The sequence below is a fragment of the Hyperolius riggenbachi genome, chromosome 3, assembly GCF_040937935.1.
Source record: "Hyperolius riggenbachi isolate aHypRig1 chromosome 3, aHypRig1.pri, whole genome shotgun sequence".
Lineage (NCBI taxonomy): Eukaryota > Metazoa > Chordata > Amphibia > Anura > Hyperoliidae > Hyperolius > Hyperolius riggenbachi.
In genome coordinates, this window is record NC_090648.1 from 200701771 (window position 1) to 200715517 (window position 13747).

Here is a 13747-nt window from a genome sequence, read left to right on the forward strand (position 1 = left end):
GTGGGGGACAGGCGTGCATTGCGTGGGGAGTCGCTGCCATGTTTACTTTGCTACATAAGCAATTAGAAAATGGTTGCTGTATAACATGATTACATTGTCAATCACATTACCACAACATTGTACACCAGTACATCATCTTGTGAAGGATTCAAGTTAGAATTGTAGAATCATCAATTGTATCTACCTAACTACCAAAATGCCTCATAAAACAGGATTCGTACATACTAAACAAAGGCAGTTTCTATAAATATAAAATATATACCAGTAATATATCTTCAGCCGTATCTGTTATCTGGTGGATTATTTTAAACATCTGAAAACATCTGGAAAGAAAATAAAACAGGAATATTTTATTAAAATATCAACTATGATAAAAAGATAAATACTTTTTATGATAGTGGATTTTCTAGTTAGAGGCCTAGTGGAAGCTTCATTATTAGTAAAAGATGAACTAATAATTGACTAATTAATGTAACCCCCCCCAATCACCAATTTACTTTGGAAAAGTCAATCCCGGATCACTGTGCATAAAAGCAGAGACAAGAAAAGTCATATTTTCTCTTGGCGGACTCAAAGTGCCAGAGCTGCATCCACCAGGGCATGCTTAATAGGCAGTAGCAGTGTTAGGGAGTCTTGCCCAAGGTCTCCTTACTGAATAGGTGCAGGCTTACTGAACAGGAAAATAGGGAAGCAGAGCACACTATCCAGCCGTTGCTAGGAGAGTTGCTAGGAAAGCTAAATGTTATTCCTTGGCACAGATCCAACATGTGACCCCACCCCTCTCCCTCTGCTCCCTCCTGTAGAACAAAGGACTTCCCTCTAACTACCACCTGTTTGTACTGATGGGATAGGGGGAGGGGTCTGGACACAATATTGATCGCTGTTTAGTTAAGCCAATCAGTATCTGATGCAGGATGTCAGAAAGGCAAACCTACCAAGCCAGAAAATACTAAAATGGCTTAAGTGCAATGTACAAAACATTGTGTTTCTCAGTTACTAGCAGGAAGATAGAGCACAGAATGATTTATTTGATATGGAAGCTAAATAAACATATTATTATAAACCAAGTAAATAAAGAAGGAAATATAGCACTGGCTGATCTGTGAATGGAACTTACTCTTCCAAAGTCCTTTTCTGTCCCTTGTCTATCATGGTAACCCCATTCTGGATCTGAAGATGAGGTTTCTGAGCCATCAGCTTCTTCATAGTAGCAGAACTTATCGACCCATTCAAATGAGCATGGAGTTCCTGCAACAAAGGAATTCCCAATGAACACTGTAGTGACAAATAGTAGAATGCAGTGAATTATTCATAATAGCCACTTTCATGGTAATTTCCCTGGTTTCAGCATCAGAAACCTACATCTATACATTGCTGTATATTACATGTAGCTCTGTCCTCCCACCCTAGGCTGATTAGCAATGCTGAATCCCCCCCCCCCCCCCCCCCAGGGCATTCTGGGATACCAGGTATATTTTGCACTGGCTTTGGAACTCTTTAAACCAAACATTCTGCAGAGCTGCACCAGACAGAATTAAAGATGTCGCCACGTGATACATTTCAGAATTTAAATTAGGGTGAGGAAAGATTTTACAATGGGCAAATACTGGCTAAAAATAATTAATAAATTCATATTTGAAAAGTAAATAAATGTGTGACATTCAGGCCTCATTCACATCATTAACTTTTTCCCCAATGTGACAGCAGATGTGAATGCACTGCTCATGTTACTCAATGGGCTCATTCACATTCTTTGCACTTTTCCCCATTGCTGTTTTTTGCATGCGCTTCTCAATGCATTTTGTCGGCATGCTTGACTACACAGAAAGCCACTGCAAAAATGTGCACGTCTTGCAATAAGCATAATATGCGCACAGCCTAACATTGCACTTCTTTCTCTGCCAGCACTATGCACAGGAAAATGCTCTGGCAGTGCTGAAGTCCCAGGGTCAATTCCCATCCAGGCCACTCCTGGCATGGGTTATATTTTCTCTTTATGTTTTTTTAGTTTTCTTCCCACATTCCAAAATCATGCTGAAAGGATAGCTGCATTTTTACACAAAACTGGCCTTAGGATGTGGTAGACATATTCAGTAGTGAACTCCTCTAAGTAAGGGACATAAAGATGTGACATAACTGATAAGGTGTGTGCACACCTAACAACTGATGTCACCCGTTGGGGTTCGGAACCCTATCCTCTTGGGCGACATTGCTGGACTGGCCTGTACAGAACATGTGTCAGCTGTGTAGCTCTTGCTATGTGGGGACGGAGGGACAACGGAGCGGCATGAGCATGACATCACACAGTGGGTAGGGGAGGGGCGACTTCAAAGAAGATGCCCGTTGCTCGGCCAAGTTTATCCTCCAGGCGGATCGCTTGCCAAGCGTCCGTCTCTGGTCGGGTACCTCTGTACACACACCTATCGGCCAACTTTAGTCAGGTGTGTGAACAAGGCTTTAGTCTGTAAACTCCTCTTGTTAATGCCTCAGCACTCAGGGCAGTTTCTGACCAATTAAGTGCCACAGGCACAACAACCTCTGACAACCTGCAACAAGACATACTCACACACACTCTATGGAGAGGGTGAGTGGGATACCATCTGCCAAAGAATTCACAACAAAAGACACTGGAATGCTTACTTTGCAACGCTGCTTACATAGCAACATAATTTCAGAAATGTTGCGGTACGACTTAAGAAAAATCGCACTGCAAAGTCATGTTTAAAGTGTGAATGGGGCTTCAGGATACAGAGTGACTTAGATATAGGATGATATGTTGGATAAACAGGCTGGAAAGCATCTTAAAGGGAATATCCAGGCAAAAAAAAAAAAAAATGAGTTTCACTTACTTGGGGCTGCTACCAGCCCCATGCAGCCATCCTGTGCTCTCGTAGTCAATCATTTACGCATGGAATCACTAACGCATAAAAATGTATGTGTTATGGTTCCTGCACTAGCGGGAATGCGTAAAAATGTACGCATGCGGCCCGCCGACCTCCGAGATTGGCAAGCTGACAGCGGGGACTGGAGCAGTAGTGATTGACTACGAGGGCACAGGATGGCTGCATGGGGCTGGTAGAAGCCCCAGGTAAGTGAAACACATTTTTTTTTTGCCTGGATATTCCCTTTAAGATGGTCACACAGAATACAGTCTGTTTGCTTTCAATAAGAGAATTACAATGAATTTGTACAGTTGATTGTAACTTTCGAAAAATCTTACCAATATATCACACATTTTATTGTATCGTGTGTGTGTACCTTTAGGCTAATTGCACACTAGGAGCTTGATTCACTAAACTATGATAACTCATATCACAGCCGTTTTCGCATGATTGCGAATTTTCACACAAAAACGTGTATTTTCGTGTAAAAACTTGATTGCGTGTGAAAATTTGCAATCACGCACAAACGCGAAAACGGCCATGATATGAGGTATCATGGTTTAGTGAATCAAGCCCTAGGTGTGGTGCAATTGTCCTGCTGCAGACTCAATCACACCACATCTTTTCATGTCTAAATCATCCTGCAGCTGAGTGTGCCGACTGGTTAATTTGCATATCTCCTCACTGGCCAACTGAGGGGGCTATTCCGGGTGTCTGGAACCTCCCCCCTGCACTGAGCTGTGTATTAAGCCAGGGAAGCCCGCATAATATAAACAGCCTCATTCTCCCTCCCTTCTTACTTCTGGTGCTTCCCTCCAGCTAATAGAATGAGAGAGGCAGCCCAGCTTTCCTCACAAGAAGATGCAGCCTGCAGTGAGAGAATGTTGATTATGGAGTCCTGGACTCTCCACAGCACAGAAGTGTCAGACATGATGAAATTAGAGTGCAGGCAAGCTGGTAAATATGCACAGCATGATGCAGAGCTTGCCTGGACTCAGGGTCTGTGGGCAAACATCTGTCTGGTCTCTCCCCATTGTTATAATGACTGCATGTGTGGGTAAGGTGTTTAACAAGCTGAAAAGTTTTTGACAGTCCCTAGACTCCAGGAGGGCTTCTTTCTGACTTGTGTGAGAGACTGACAGGGACAGGAGTCCGATTACAGGCAAGTAGCCTGTCTGATGTGGGACTGCAATACAGATAAGTTCTCTGCTCCATCTCAGGCTATTCTCAATTTCTCCACTCCTCTCTCTGGGCTAGTGCACGCCAAAATGACAATAGCAATCGCTAGCAATTTGTGAGTGTGATTTTGTGAAGTGATTTTCAGAGCGATTTTTGAATGAATTGCTCAAAAACATGCTACATGCAGTATACCTGCGATTTTGAAAAAATCACAACGCTGCTGTGGGAACACCCACATAGGGTAATATTAGTCAAGCGCTTTTCAAATCACTGTTGATTTGAAGAACGCTCAGAAGCACTCTTGGTGTGCACCAGCCTCCTTCATTCACCTTTGTTTCCCTCTTCCCCTAGAGCTGGCTGTGTGTTCTTGTCATACAGCAGTGCTGTCCAACTTCATGGGCATGGAGGGCCATTTTTTTTTCAGCCCCCATGGTGGAGGGCCGAAGGTTCTTGCTAGAGCCGCAGGCCCCCCCCCCCCCCCCCCCCCCCCGGAAAAAATGCAATTAAAGGATAATTAGATTGGCAGCACTTTTCACAAAATGCAATTTAAAATAATGGTGAAGTTGTGTGGCGCGCCAGAAAACACGAGGGTTCCATTGAGTGGCGCGCGTAGCGCGCCGCGCCGAAAAATGGGTGTGGCCATGGACCAGAATGCGGGTGTGGCCACGGGTGGAGACAAATTTACATGAACTTAGCAATGTGGGACATTAGATTAGGATAGTGGTGGTGAACCTTTTGGAGGCCGAGTGTCCAAACTGCAACCCAAAAGTCACTTATCGCAAAGTGGCAACAGCAATTTAAACTACATACAAACGTTTTAACTCATACATAAACATTATGGAAAATCCAAGTTGAAAATAAACTGTGAAGATAAACAATTTCATCCATCCTACTCCTGAAAAATGTGGGGTTTTTTTTAGAACCTCCCAGTTTTATTTTTCGTTTTAAAAAGCTAAAAAAGTAGGTTTAATGCTATTGTCTCATGATGACGATTCAGCTTTTCCATAGTCTCACAGTTCGCAATCATGTGACCCCCAACAAGACAAATTCAGCAATCATGAGGCCCCCAACAAATCATGAGGCCCCCAACAAGACAAATTCAGCAATCATGATGCCCCCAACAAGACAAATTTAGCAATCATGAGGCCCCCAAAAAATCGTGATGCCCCCAACAATCATGTGGACCCCAACAAGACAAATTCAGCAATCATGAGGCCCCCAACACGACAAATTCAGCAGTCATGAGGCACATAAATAGACAGCATTTCACATAAATAAGCAGAATGCCCCTTTAGTGACAGGTGCCCCCCACTTAGATAGTGACAGGTGCCCCCCACTTAAATAGTGACAGGTGCCCCCCAGCTAGATAGTGACAGGTGCCCCCCAGTTAGATAGTGACAGGTGCCCCCCCAGTTAGTGACAGGTGCCCCCACCAGTAGCGAGCCCGTTACCTCTGGGGCTGGCCTCTCCTGTGTCCCCGCTGGCCTCTCCTGTGTCCCCGCTGGCCTCTCCGGTCTCCCCGCTGGCCTCTCCGGTCTCCCCGCTGGCCTCTCCGGTCTCCCCGCTGGCCTCTCCGGTGTCCCCGCTGGATCAGACCTCACAGATCGCGGCGACTGAAGCAAGCAGAGCGCGCGCATGACACCCGCGCGGCAGAACGTCACATGCGGAAGTGACTAATGATTCACTTCCGCATGTGACGTACTCCGTGCGGGTACCATGCGCCCTCTGTTTACATCAGTCGCCGCGATCTGTGAGGTCTGATCTGTGAGGCAGCGGGGGGACATAGGAGAGGCAGCGGCAGCAGGGGGACATAGGAGGGGCCAGCGGCGACACCGGAGAGGCCAGCGGGGACACAGTAAGAGGGAGCAGGCATGGCGCCCATAGCGCAAGCCATGCCTGCATCCCAGGGAGACGAGCGGGCCGCAGCAGGTGGCCTGGCGGGCCGGATGCGGCCCGCGGGCTGCCAGTTGGACAGCACTGTCATACAGGAAAGCTAAATAAAAGTGCAATCCTGGTGAGGCAAAATATTATTATTTAGTATTTATATAGCGCCGCCATCTTCCGCAGATGCATATATCCCTGCATCATATGGGTATCGCTTGCGCTATGTGACACTATGTAGCATATTCCACTGAATTGTCCAAACTAAGTCTATCTCCTGTTCCTCTCTTGGGGAGTTGTTCCAGCGCTGTACCCCGTTCACATTTGCTGCTACCAGAAGCCCTCAGAAACACTCGTGTCCTTGAGTACTTCCAAAGATAGGCAGCTCCGTAATACGCCAGCGCACTTTTGTGCATGGGCAGTATGGAGCCACCTGTATTCGGAAGCACTCGGGGACATACGTGCTTCTGGACCTTTCAGGACCCCCCCCCCCCCCCCTTAAAATCCTGCGTTTGCCCCTGGTCCTCCCCTGCTTAGTGATGTGCTCCGTGCTGGACAGGAAGTACGTCACTGGTTTCCTGTAAATGTGTGCATGTGCGGAGCAACACTATCACAAACAATACAGATTTGCGGTACAACAATTTCAGACAAACGAACATGCAGCATGCAGTGCATTTCTGGACTCTAAGCATATCTATGGACTGTATACTGCCATGTACAGTTCGCATTGCAGTAGTGGGCTATAATGCGACTTTAAAGAGGAACTCCAGCCTAAACAAACATACTGTCATTAAGTTACATTAGTTATGTTAATTAAAATAGATAGATAATATAATCTCTTACCCACACTGTTTTAAAAGAATAGGCAACCATCTTTTTGGTTGAAAGGAGGTGACAGGGAGCATGAGACATAGTCCCAACTGTCCTGTGTCCGAGCACCTCTCCCAGTTGCTAGGCAACGTGGATAACAACATAGGAAATCCCATCATGCTCTGCACAAGCATCAGGGAAAAAAAGCCCGGGCTTTTTCTTTTTCGATGGGTGGAGCTCTGTTGGGTGGAGTTCTGATGTAGTGATGGGAATTCCGGCTCTTCTCAGAGAATCGGCTCTTCTGAATCGGCTCCCATTAAAGAGCCGGCTCTTACGGCTCTGAATCGGCTCTTAATTAAATATCACTAGACACCACTCAGAATCGGATTAAAAGCCCCGCCCCCGTCTCCATGCCAACTCCAGACTACTTCTCTGACTGAGGCAATCCCTCCTGCTACTGCTCTGCTCCACCCCAAACACTCCTACAAGCTGCAAGAGGAGGACTACATCTCCCAGAATGCCTCAGCGCCCTTTATTACGGAGCAAAGCAGAGCTAAAAGGGGCGGCTGAGGCATCGGCTCTTCTCAGAGTGAGCATCGGCTCCTCTGATTCACTTCAAAGAGCCGGCTCTTAGAGCCGGCTCGTTTGCGAACGACCCACCACTATTCTGATGCTGTGAAACTGTAAAAGAAACACCAAGCCTTTTCAGTTCTGCTGAGTAGATTTTTAGTCCGTAGGTTCACTTTAAAGCAGAGCTGAAGATTCACTTGCCTGGGGCTTCTCCCAGCTCCCTGCAGCTGTCCTGTCCCGCGCCGGTACTCAAAGATCCTCCTGTCCCCCGCTGTGGCTCCGTTTCTTCACTGTCGACTTACAAGTAAACGGCCACTGCGCCTGCATGTGCCTGGCCGTGCGCATCCTCGTTTGCACTCCCGTGGCCTGGAGGGTCCCGCGCAGGCAGAGTACAAGAAAATTTATACTGCGCCAAACGCGGACGGCCAGGGCCACGCAGGTGCTATGGATGGGTGACCAGCGAAGGAGAAAGTGAGCTACAACAGGTACTGGAGGATGGTTCCAGGTATGCGCAGGCACAGGATGGCTGCAGGGGGCTGGCAGAAGCCCCAGGTAAGTGAAACACTTTAAAAAAAAAATTAAGCAATCTTCACTTTTGATATCCCATTTTTCAGGATGTGTAACACACAACGTTTATATTGGAAAAGTGTCAGCAGCAACATCACCATGTTCAAATTGTGCAATGAAAAGTTTATTCTTAATGAAATCAATTGATTGGAATGCTGTAGAATCACAATCTACTGATCGTCAATGGAAAATCAAAATACCGAACTATATTTTCAGACAAATGTCAGGAGAGCAGCAAGCTTTCTCGGACCCGTCCCTGAACCCTCGACCCATCTGCGGTGCATTAGGGATAAACGCTGGATTACATACTGGACAAGCACACGTAAGCCATGCTTCGTAACCTGCAGCTGCAGAATGAGAACATATTGCACCGCGCTAGAGGGAAACTCTTGATTGGCGCTTTAAGCGGGTGGGAAGAGGCAGCATGAGTTTATATACAGAGGATCTCACCACTTTCGGAAGCTCTGTATAGAAGAGATGCGGTGCGATCTCAGCCATGGCGCTGCTCTGAGCTCAGTATTCAACAACAGATCAGCGGGACACACACAGTAGTGTTGTCCGGATCATGAACGATTCGGATCTTTGATCCGAATCTATTTTATGAGTCGATCATCCGAATCATCAAAATGAGTGATTCGGATCGCAAAAGGGGTGGGGCCAGGAGCGACACGCCCCCTCTCAGCGGGCAGCGGGGTCCTGGAAGCAGAGCAGAGATGGATCGCTCTGTTGGAGGGGACTCAGGTAGAGAGGACATGGGTGCCACTGCCAGATATGTGTAGAGCACACATACTGGCTATAACGTGCTGCTGATTATAGGCTGTCTGTTCCGTAGTGCTGCACAGTGATCACATGGGAAGCTTTTGGCTCAGCACAGCTCAGTAACTTTGCAGACACTGTGATTGCAGGGCAATATAATCCTCCTGCACTCGGCACTAAACAGCTGCACTTATCTTCTGGGAATGCTTTCTTTCACTGTGCGACCTTTTCTTTCAAAGTGTACAGATGAGCATATAGGTGAAATATATGTAAAGCATATGATTGCAGCATGTGGGTATTACGTGCAAACATTTCTGCTCTCTGCTCGTCCCTCCTCCCTTCTCTGTCCACTCCCTGCCCTCTGTCCATCTTCTCCCCTTCTCTGTGTGTCCACTCCCTCCCCTTCTCCTGCCCACAGACCTCTCCTGCTGTTCATTTCACCCCCGAATGCTTCCGGTAGTAAAATGATCCGAGATTCGGATCAAAGATCCGGATCTCTTCAATGATCCGATTCGAATCATCCGGATCATTGAAAAGATCCGAACTTCCCACAGTCACACATCAGCTTCCTTATATTACTGTCACCCTGAAGAAACAACACAGCCTCTCATTGGTCTCTTGTATCTTCCTCCTTATAGGCTGCTGCGTTATCCTGCCCACACTAAACAGAGAAGAGCTTCCCTACTAACTAGTACCTTGGCAAAGTGGATTTTTTGTTGCTGTTGTTCGTTCATCAGCTTATCTGCTCCTTACAAGGTGCATCTTATGTATGCCATAGCCACCAGATTAGAAAACGTAGTTGTTCAGACAGACATGCACTTAAGAGGATTTAAATAGATCCATTCAATTAAAACATTAGAAAAAAATATTAACTAAGTTAATTGGCTGCCCCCTAAAAATTGGCCCTCGACTATGATGACAAATGACTGGTAGGGATTAGAGCTCCTCTGAGGTACAGTTAAGGCAGAAGACCATATACTTTGTACAGCGCTGCACTACATAAATAATAATAATAGGGTCTTTTGGTCAGGGCCGCCACCAGAAATTTTGGGGCCCCTCACACATCCTCAGGCCAGCCCCCCCCCTCCCCTGGGCCCACTCACTGGTTGCTGTACCCGCCCACTAGCCACCCCACCCCCATGTCTGTGCCCGAAGTGCGCTGCGGCAAAAAATGTGCATGGCTCCGACACTGAAGAAAGCGGCATGCACTGCGTGATGTGGCAAAAAGTGGGCGTGACCATGGCATGTTGTAGGTGGAGCCAAATACTAGCAAAATACAGGATGTCCCCGATTAACAAATGAGAAAGGCACTTGTAGGTCTGTTCTTATCCTTTATCCATTGACTTCTGTCCCTCTCTTTTCTTCCTGTGCCTCTTTTGTCCCCCTCTGTCTCACCTCAGTTTGTGCCTCTATTGTGTCCCTCTGTGTGACCTCATGTTATTATTATTATTTTTTTTTATTTATATAGCGCCAACCAGGGGCGTAGCAATAGGGGGTGCAGCGGTAGCGACCGCATCGGTGCCCTTGGGCCAGAGGGGCCCAGAATGGCCCTCCCTCAACTACAGTATTAGCTCTATATTGGTCCTGTGCTCATAATAATCATTTATATATATACTTTGAATAGTAGTAATCATTAACAAACTATTCCCCATCCCCTTCTTGCACCTCTGACATTGTAGTTGCCATTGGCAGCTTTTAGTGCGCCGTTTCAATTGCTATGTATAGAGTGCATGGGGGGCCCCATTGTAAAACTTGCATCGGGGCCCACAGCTCCTTAACTACGCCACTGGCGCCAACATATTCCGCAGCGCTTTACAAAGCACAATAAGACGACAAGGGGAACATAGATATACTAACAAATTGTAAAACAGAGTTCCAAGCAGCACAAATATTGTGACAAAAACGGTAAACATTAGGAGGAGGACCCTGCCCATGCAAGCTTACAATCTAGTGGGTAGTGGGGGACACATTAGGTAAGGGGGTGGAGGATGGATGAGGCAGTGACCCTTTGCCTCTGATTACATTGTGTCAAGTAAGTAAATAAGGGCTATAGAATGTTATAAGCTTGTCTGAAAAGGTGTGTTTTAAGAGTGCGTTTGAAGATGTCCAGGTTTGGAGCATGACGTACAGGCTGTGGAAGAGAGTTCCAGATAAGGGATGATGCTCGTGTAAAGTCCTGGATGCGAGCATGAGAGGAGGTGATCAGCTTAGAGGCCAGGAGAATTTCTTGGGAGGAGCGGAGGTTGCGGGAGGGACAATATCTTGAGATGAGTGATGAGATGTATGGAGGGCACAACTCATGGAGGGCTTTGTATGTTAGAGTCAGGAGTTTGAACTGGATCCTCTGGGTAATAGGTAACCAGTGGAGAGAACGGCACAGTGGGGCTGCATCGGAAGAGCGTGTGGAGAGGCGAATGAGGTGGGCCGCTGAATTTAGAAGGGATTGGAGAGGTGCTAGCCTTTTTTGTGGTAGCCCACAGAGCAGGGTGTTGCAGTAGTCTAGGCGGGAGATGATTAAGGCATGTACAAGCATCTTGGTGGCCTCTTGTGTGAGGATGGGACGGATACGGAATATATTTTTGAGCTGGAAATAGCAGATGGTGGTTAATGAGGCAATGTGAGGTTTAAAGGAGAGCTCTGAGTCGAGTATAACCCCCAAGCAGCGGGCCTTAGTGGTTGAGGTGATTGGGGTGTTGTCTACCGTTACGGTTGCAATTGGTGGGGGTGTAGATAGCGATGGTGGAAAAATCACAATTTCCGTTTTACTCATGTTGAGTTTGAGGAAGCGGGAGGACATAAATGCAGAAGCGGCACGTAGACAGTCGGGGACTCTAGATAGTAGTGATGACAGATCAGGAGCTGAGAGATAGATTTAGGTGTCATCCGCATAGAGGTTATACTGGAAGCCAAAAAGTTAATTAGTTGTCCCAGGCCATGAGTGTAGACTGAGAAAAGAAGTGGCCCAAGAACAGAGCCTTGAGGAACACCAACAGACAGTGGGCGTGGGGAGGAATTGGTGTTAGAGAAGGACACAGTGTAAGAGCATCCAGAGAGATAAGAGGAGATCCAGGAATGTGCTTGTCCCTTGATTCCTAAAGATGACAGTGTCTGCAGAAGCAGAGCATGCTCAACCGTGTCAAAGGCAGAGGAAAGGTCAAGGAGTATTAGAATTGAGAACTGGTGTGAGAAAACGCGGAAAAGCCGCCGCAGGTGCTCAGAGCAAGGCGGCTGATTCCGCGTCTAACGCGGCAGTTTGCGCGCGTAGGCCTACATCTGCTAGTATGGCCGAACGCGGAGAAACCGCCGCATGTCCTGAGAACAAGACTACTGATTCTGCGTCCAAAGCGGTGGTTCGCACACATAGGCCTACATCTGTCAGTATGGCCGAACGCGGAGAAACCGCCGCATGCTCTGATAGCGGTGGGTTCCGGTGGGTGGTACACAACACATGGCTGGTGTGGCTGGGACTGATAGTCCACACAGGTCCAGAAGGACGCGCGCGCGCTGAGAGGCAGAGCTTTTATGACAGCCAGAAGAGAGTCAGCTGACAATCCAACCAGTTCCCATTGGTCCAGCACTTAGGGGAGGCGCTGGAGAGCGCTGTACTATATATACTGGGTGCTGGTCATTCTCTGGTTGTCTGCCGTTGCGATCACTACGTAGAAGCACTCAGACCTTTTTGTCAGAATCTGTATTATTCTCTAGACCAGTTCCAGGGTGTTGATGATCACGGACCTCACACCCCAGACTAGGAATACTGTATATCATCTCTGTTATATCTCAGACTAGTTCCAGGGTGTTGATGACTACGGAGCTCACACCCAAGACTAGGGACTTGTACTATCATTCTGTTATATCTCAGACTAGTTCCAGGGTGTTGATGACTAGGAGCTCACACCCAAGACTAGGGACTTGTACTATCATTCTGTTATATCTCAGACTAGTTCCAGGGTGTTGATGACTACGGAGCTCACAACCAAGACTAGGGACTTGTACTATCATTCTGTTATACTTCAGACTAGTTCCAGGGTGTTGATGATCACGGAACTCACACCCAAGACTAGGGATTGTTTATTATCTGTTATGACCTTCTGCTTTCCTGACCACTCTTCTGATCACTGATTTAGTACTTCGCTATATCTGATACTCTGTTGCCAAACCCTGCGTGTTTTAGGATTACCGAATCAGTCTCCTGTCTGTGTACCTTATCTGTCTGTGTGTTGCCGACCTGGCTTGCCCGACCTCGAGAGCTATCTCCCCAGTTAAGATATAGTTCACATATCTGTTAGTGACACCGCCCCCCCCCCCCCCCCCCCCCCTCCTTGGTGTCACACTCTAGTCCTTCCTATTCCCAGTCTGGTTACTCCCTTGGGAGTTCTCTGACCATAGGAAGGAACTTGTTCTCTGTGCAGTATCCCTTACTGCCTCATCACCTGCTTGGCAGGTGCGGTCCTCAAAGTATTACTGTTGCACCAAACACTCTTATCACTCAGGTGTCCAGAGGTTAGTGATATATCTGATTATCGGTGATACTGCAGATCATCAATAATCAGGTATATATCTGCATTTTTGGTGATACTGCAGATCACCAATAATCAGATCCTCTCTGTGTTACACCGATCGTTACAACTGACCTTTGAATTTAGCTACCAGTAGGTCATTAGCAACTTTCGTGAGGACAGTTTCGGTGGAATGGTGTGTGCGGAATCCAGATTGAAAAGGGTCAAGTAAGGAGTTGGTAGAGAGAAAGGCAGACAGTCCTGAATGGATGTGACGTTCCAGCAGTTTAGAAGCAAAGGGAAGGAGCGAGACAGGCCGGTAATTGGATAGAGAAGCTGGATCAAGAGAGGGTTTTTTGATAAGTGGTGTGATAATAGCTTGTTTGAATAAGGAAGGAAAAGTGCCAGTGGAGATAGAAAGATTGAATAGAGTTGTTAGAGCGGGATTAAGGGAGGAGGAAAGCTGGGGGATTAGATGGGAGGGAATGGGGTCCAGGGCACAGGTAGTGAGATGAGCTTTGGAGAGTAGTGAGGAAAGACACTCTTCAGTGAGTGTGGTAAAAGATATTAGAGTGGGAGAGTGGTCTTGTGGATCAGGGGGAA

At 47.1% G+C, this 13747-nt stretch overlaps 1 protein-coding gene across 2 annotated transcripts in view; it reads right to left on the reverse strand.

Annotated features, from left to right (window-relative positions):
- Positions 1-8421, reverse strand: part of MAPDA (N6-Methyl-AMP deaminase) — a 28412-nt gene extending 19991 nt beyond the window's left edge. The window contains exons 1-3 of one of the 2 annotated variants that reach the window (XM_068272536.1): positions 8340-8421; positions 1118-1248; positions 263-323 (exon numbers count right to left, since the gene is read on the reverse strand). In XM_068272536.1, coding sequence (XP_068128637.1) covers positions 263-323; positions 1118-1248; positions 8340-8387 — 240 coding nt within the window. In that variant the 5' untranslated portion in view covers positions 8388-8421. Of the gene's footprint in view, positions 1-262; positions 324-1117; positions 1249-6785; positions 6856-8339 lie in introns of those variants that run through there. The other variant, XM_068272535.1, reaches the window with a different exon arrangement.
- Positions 8422-13747: the final 5326 nt, after the last annotated feature.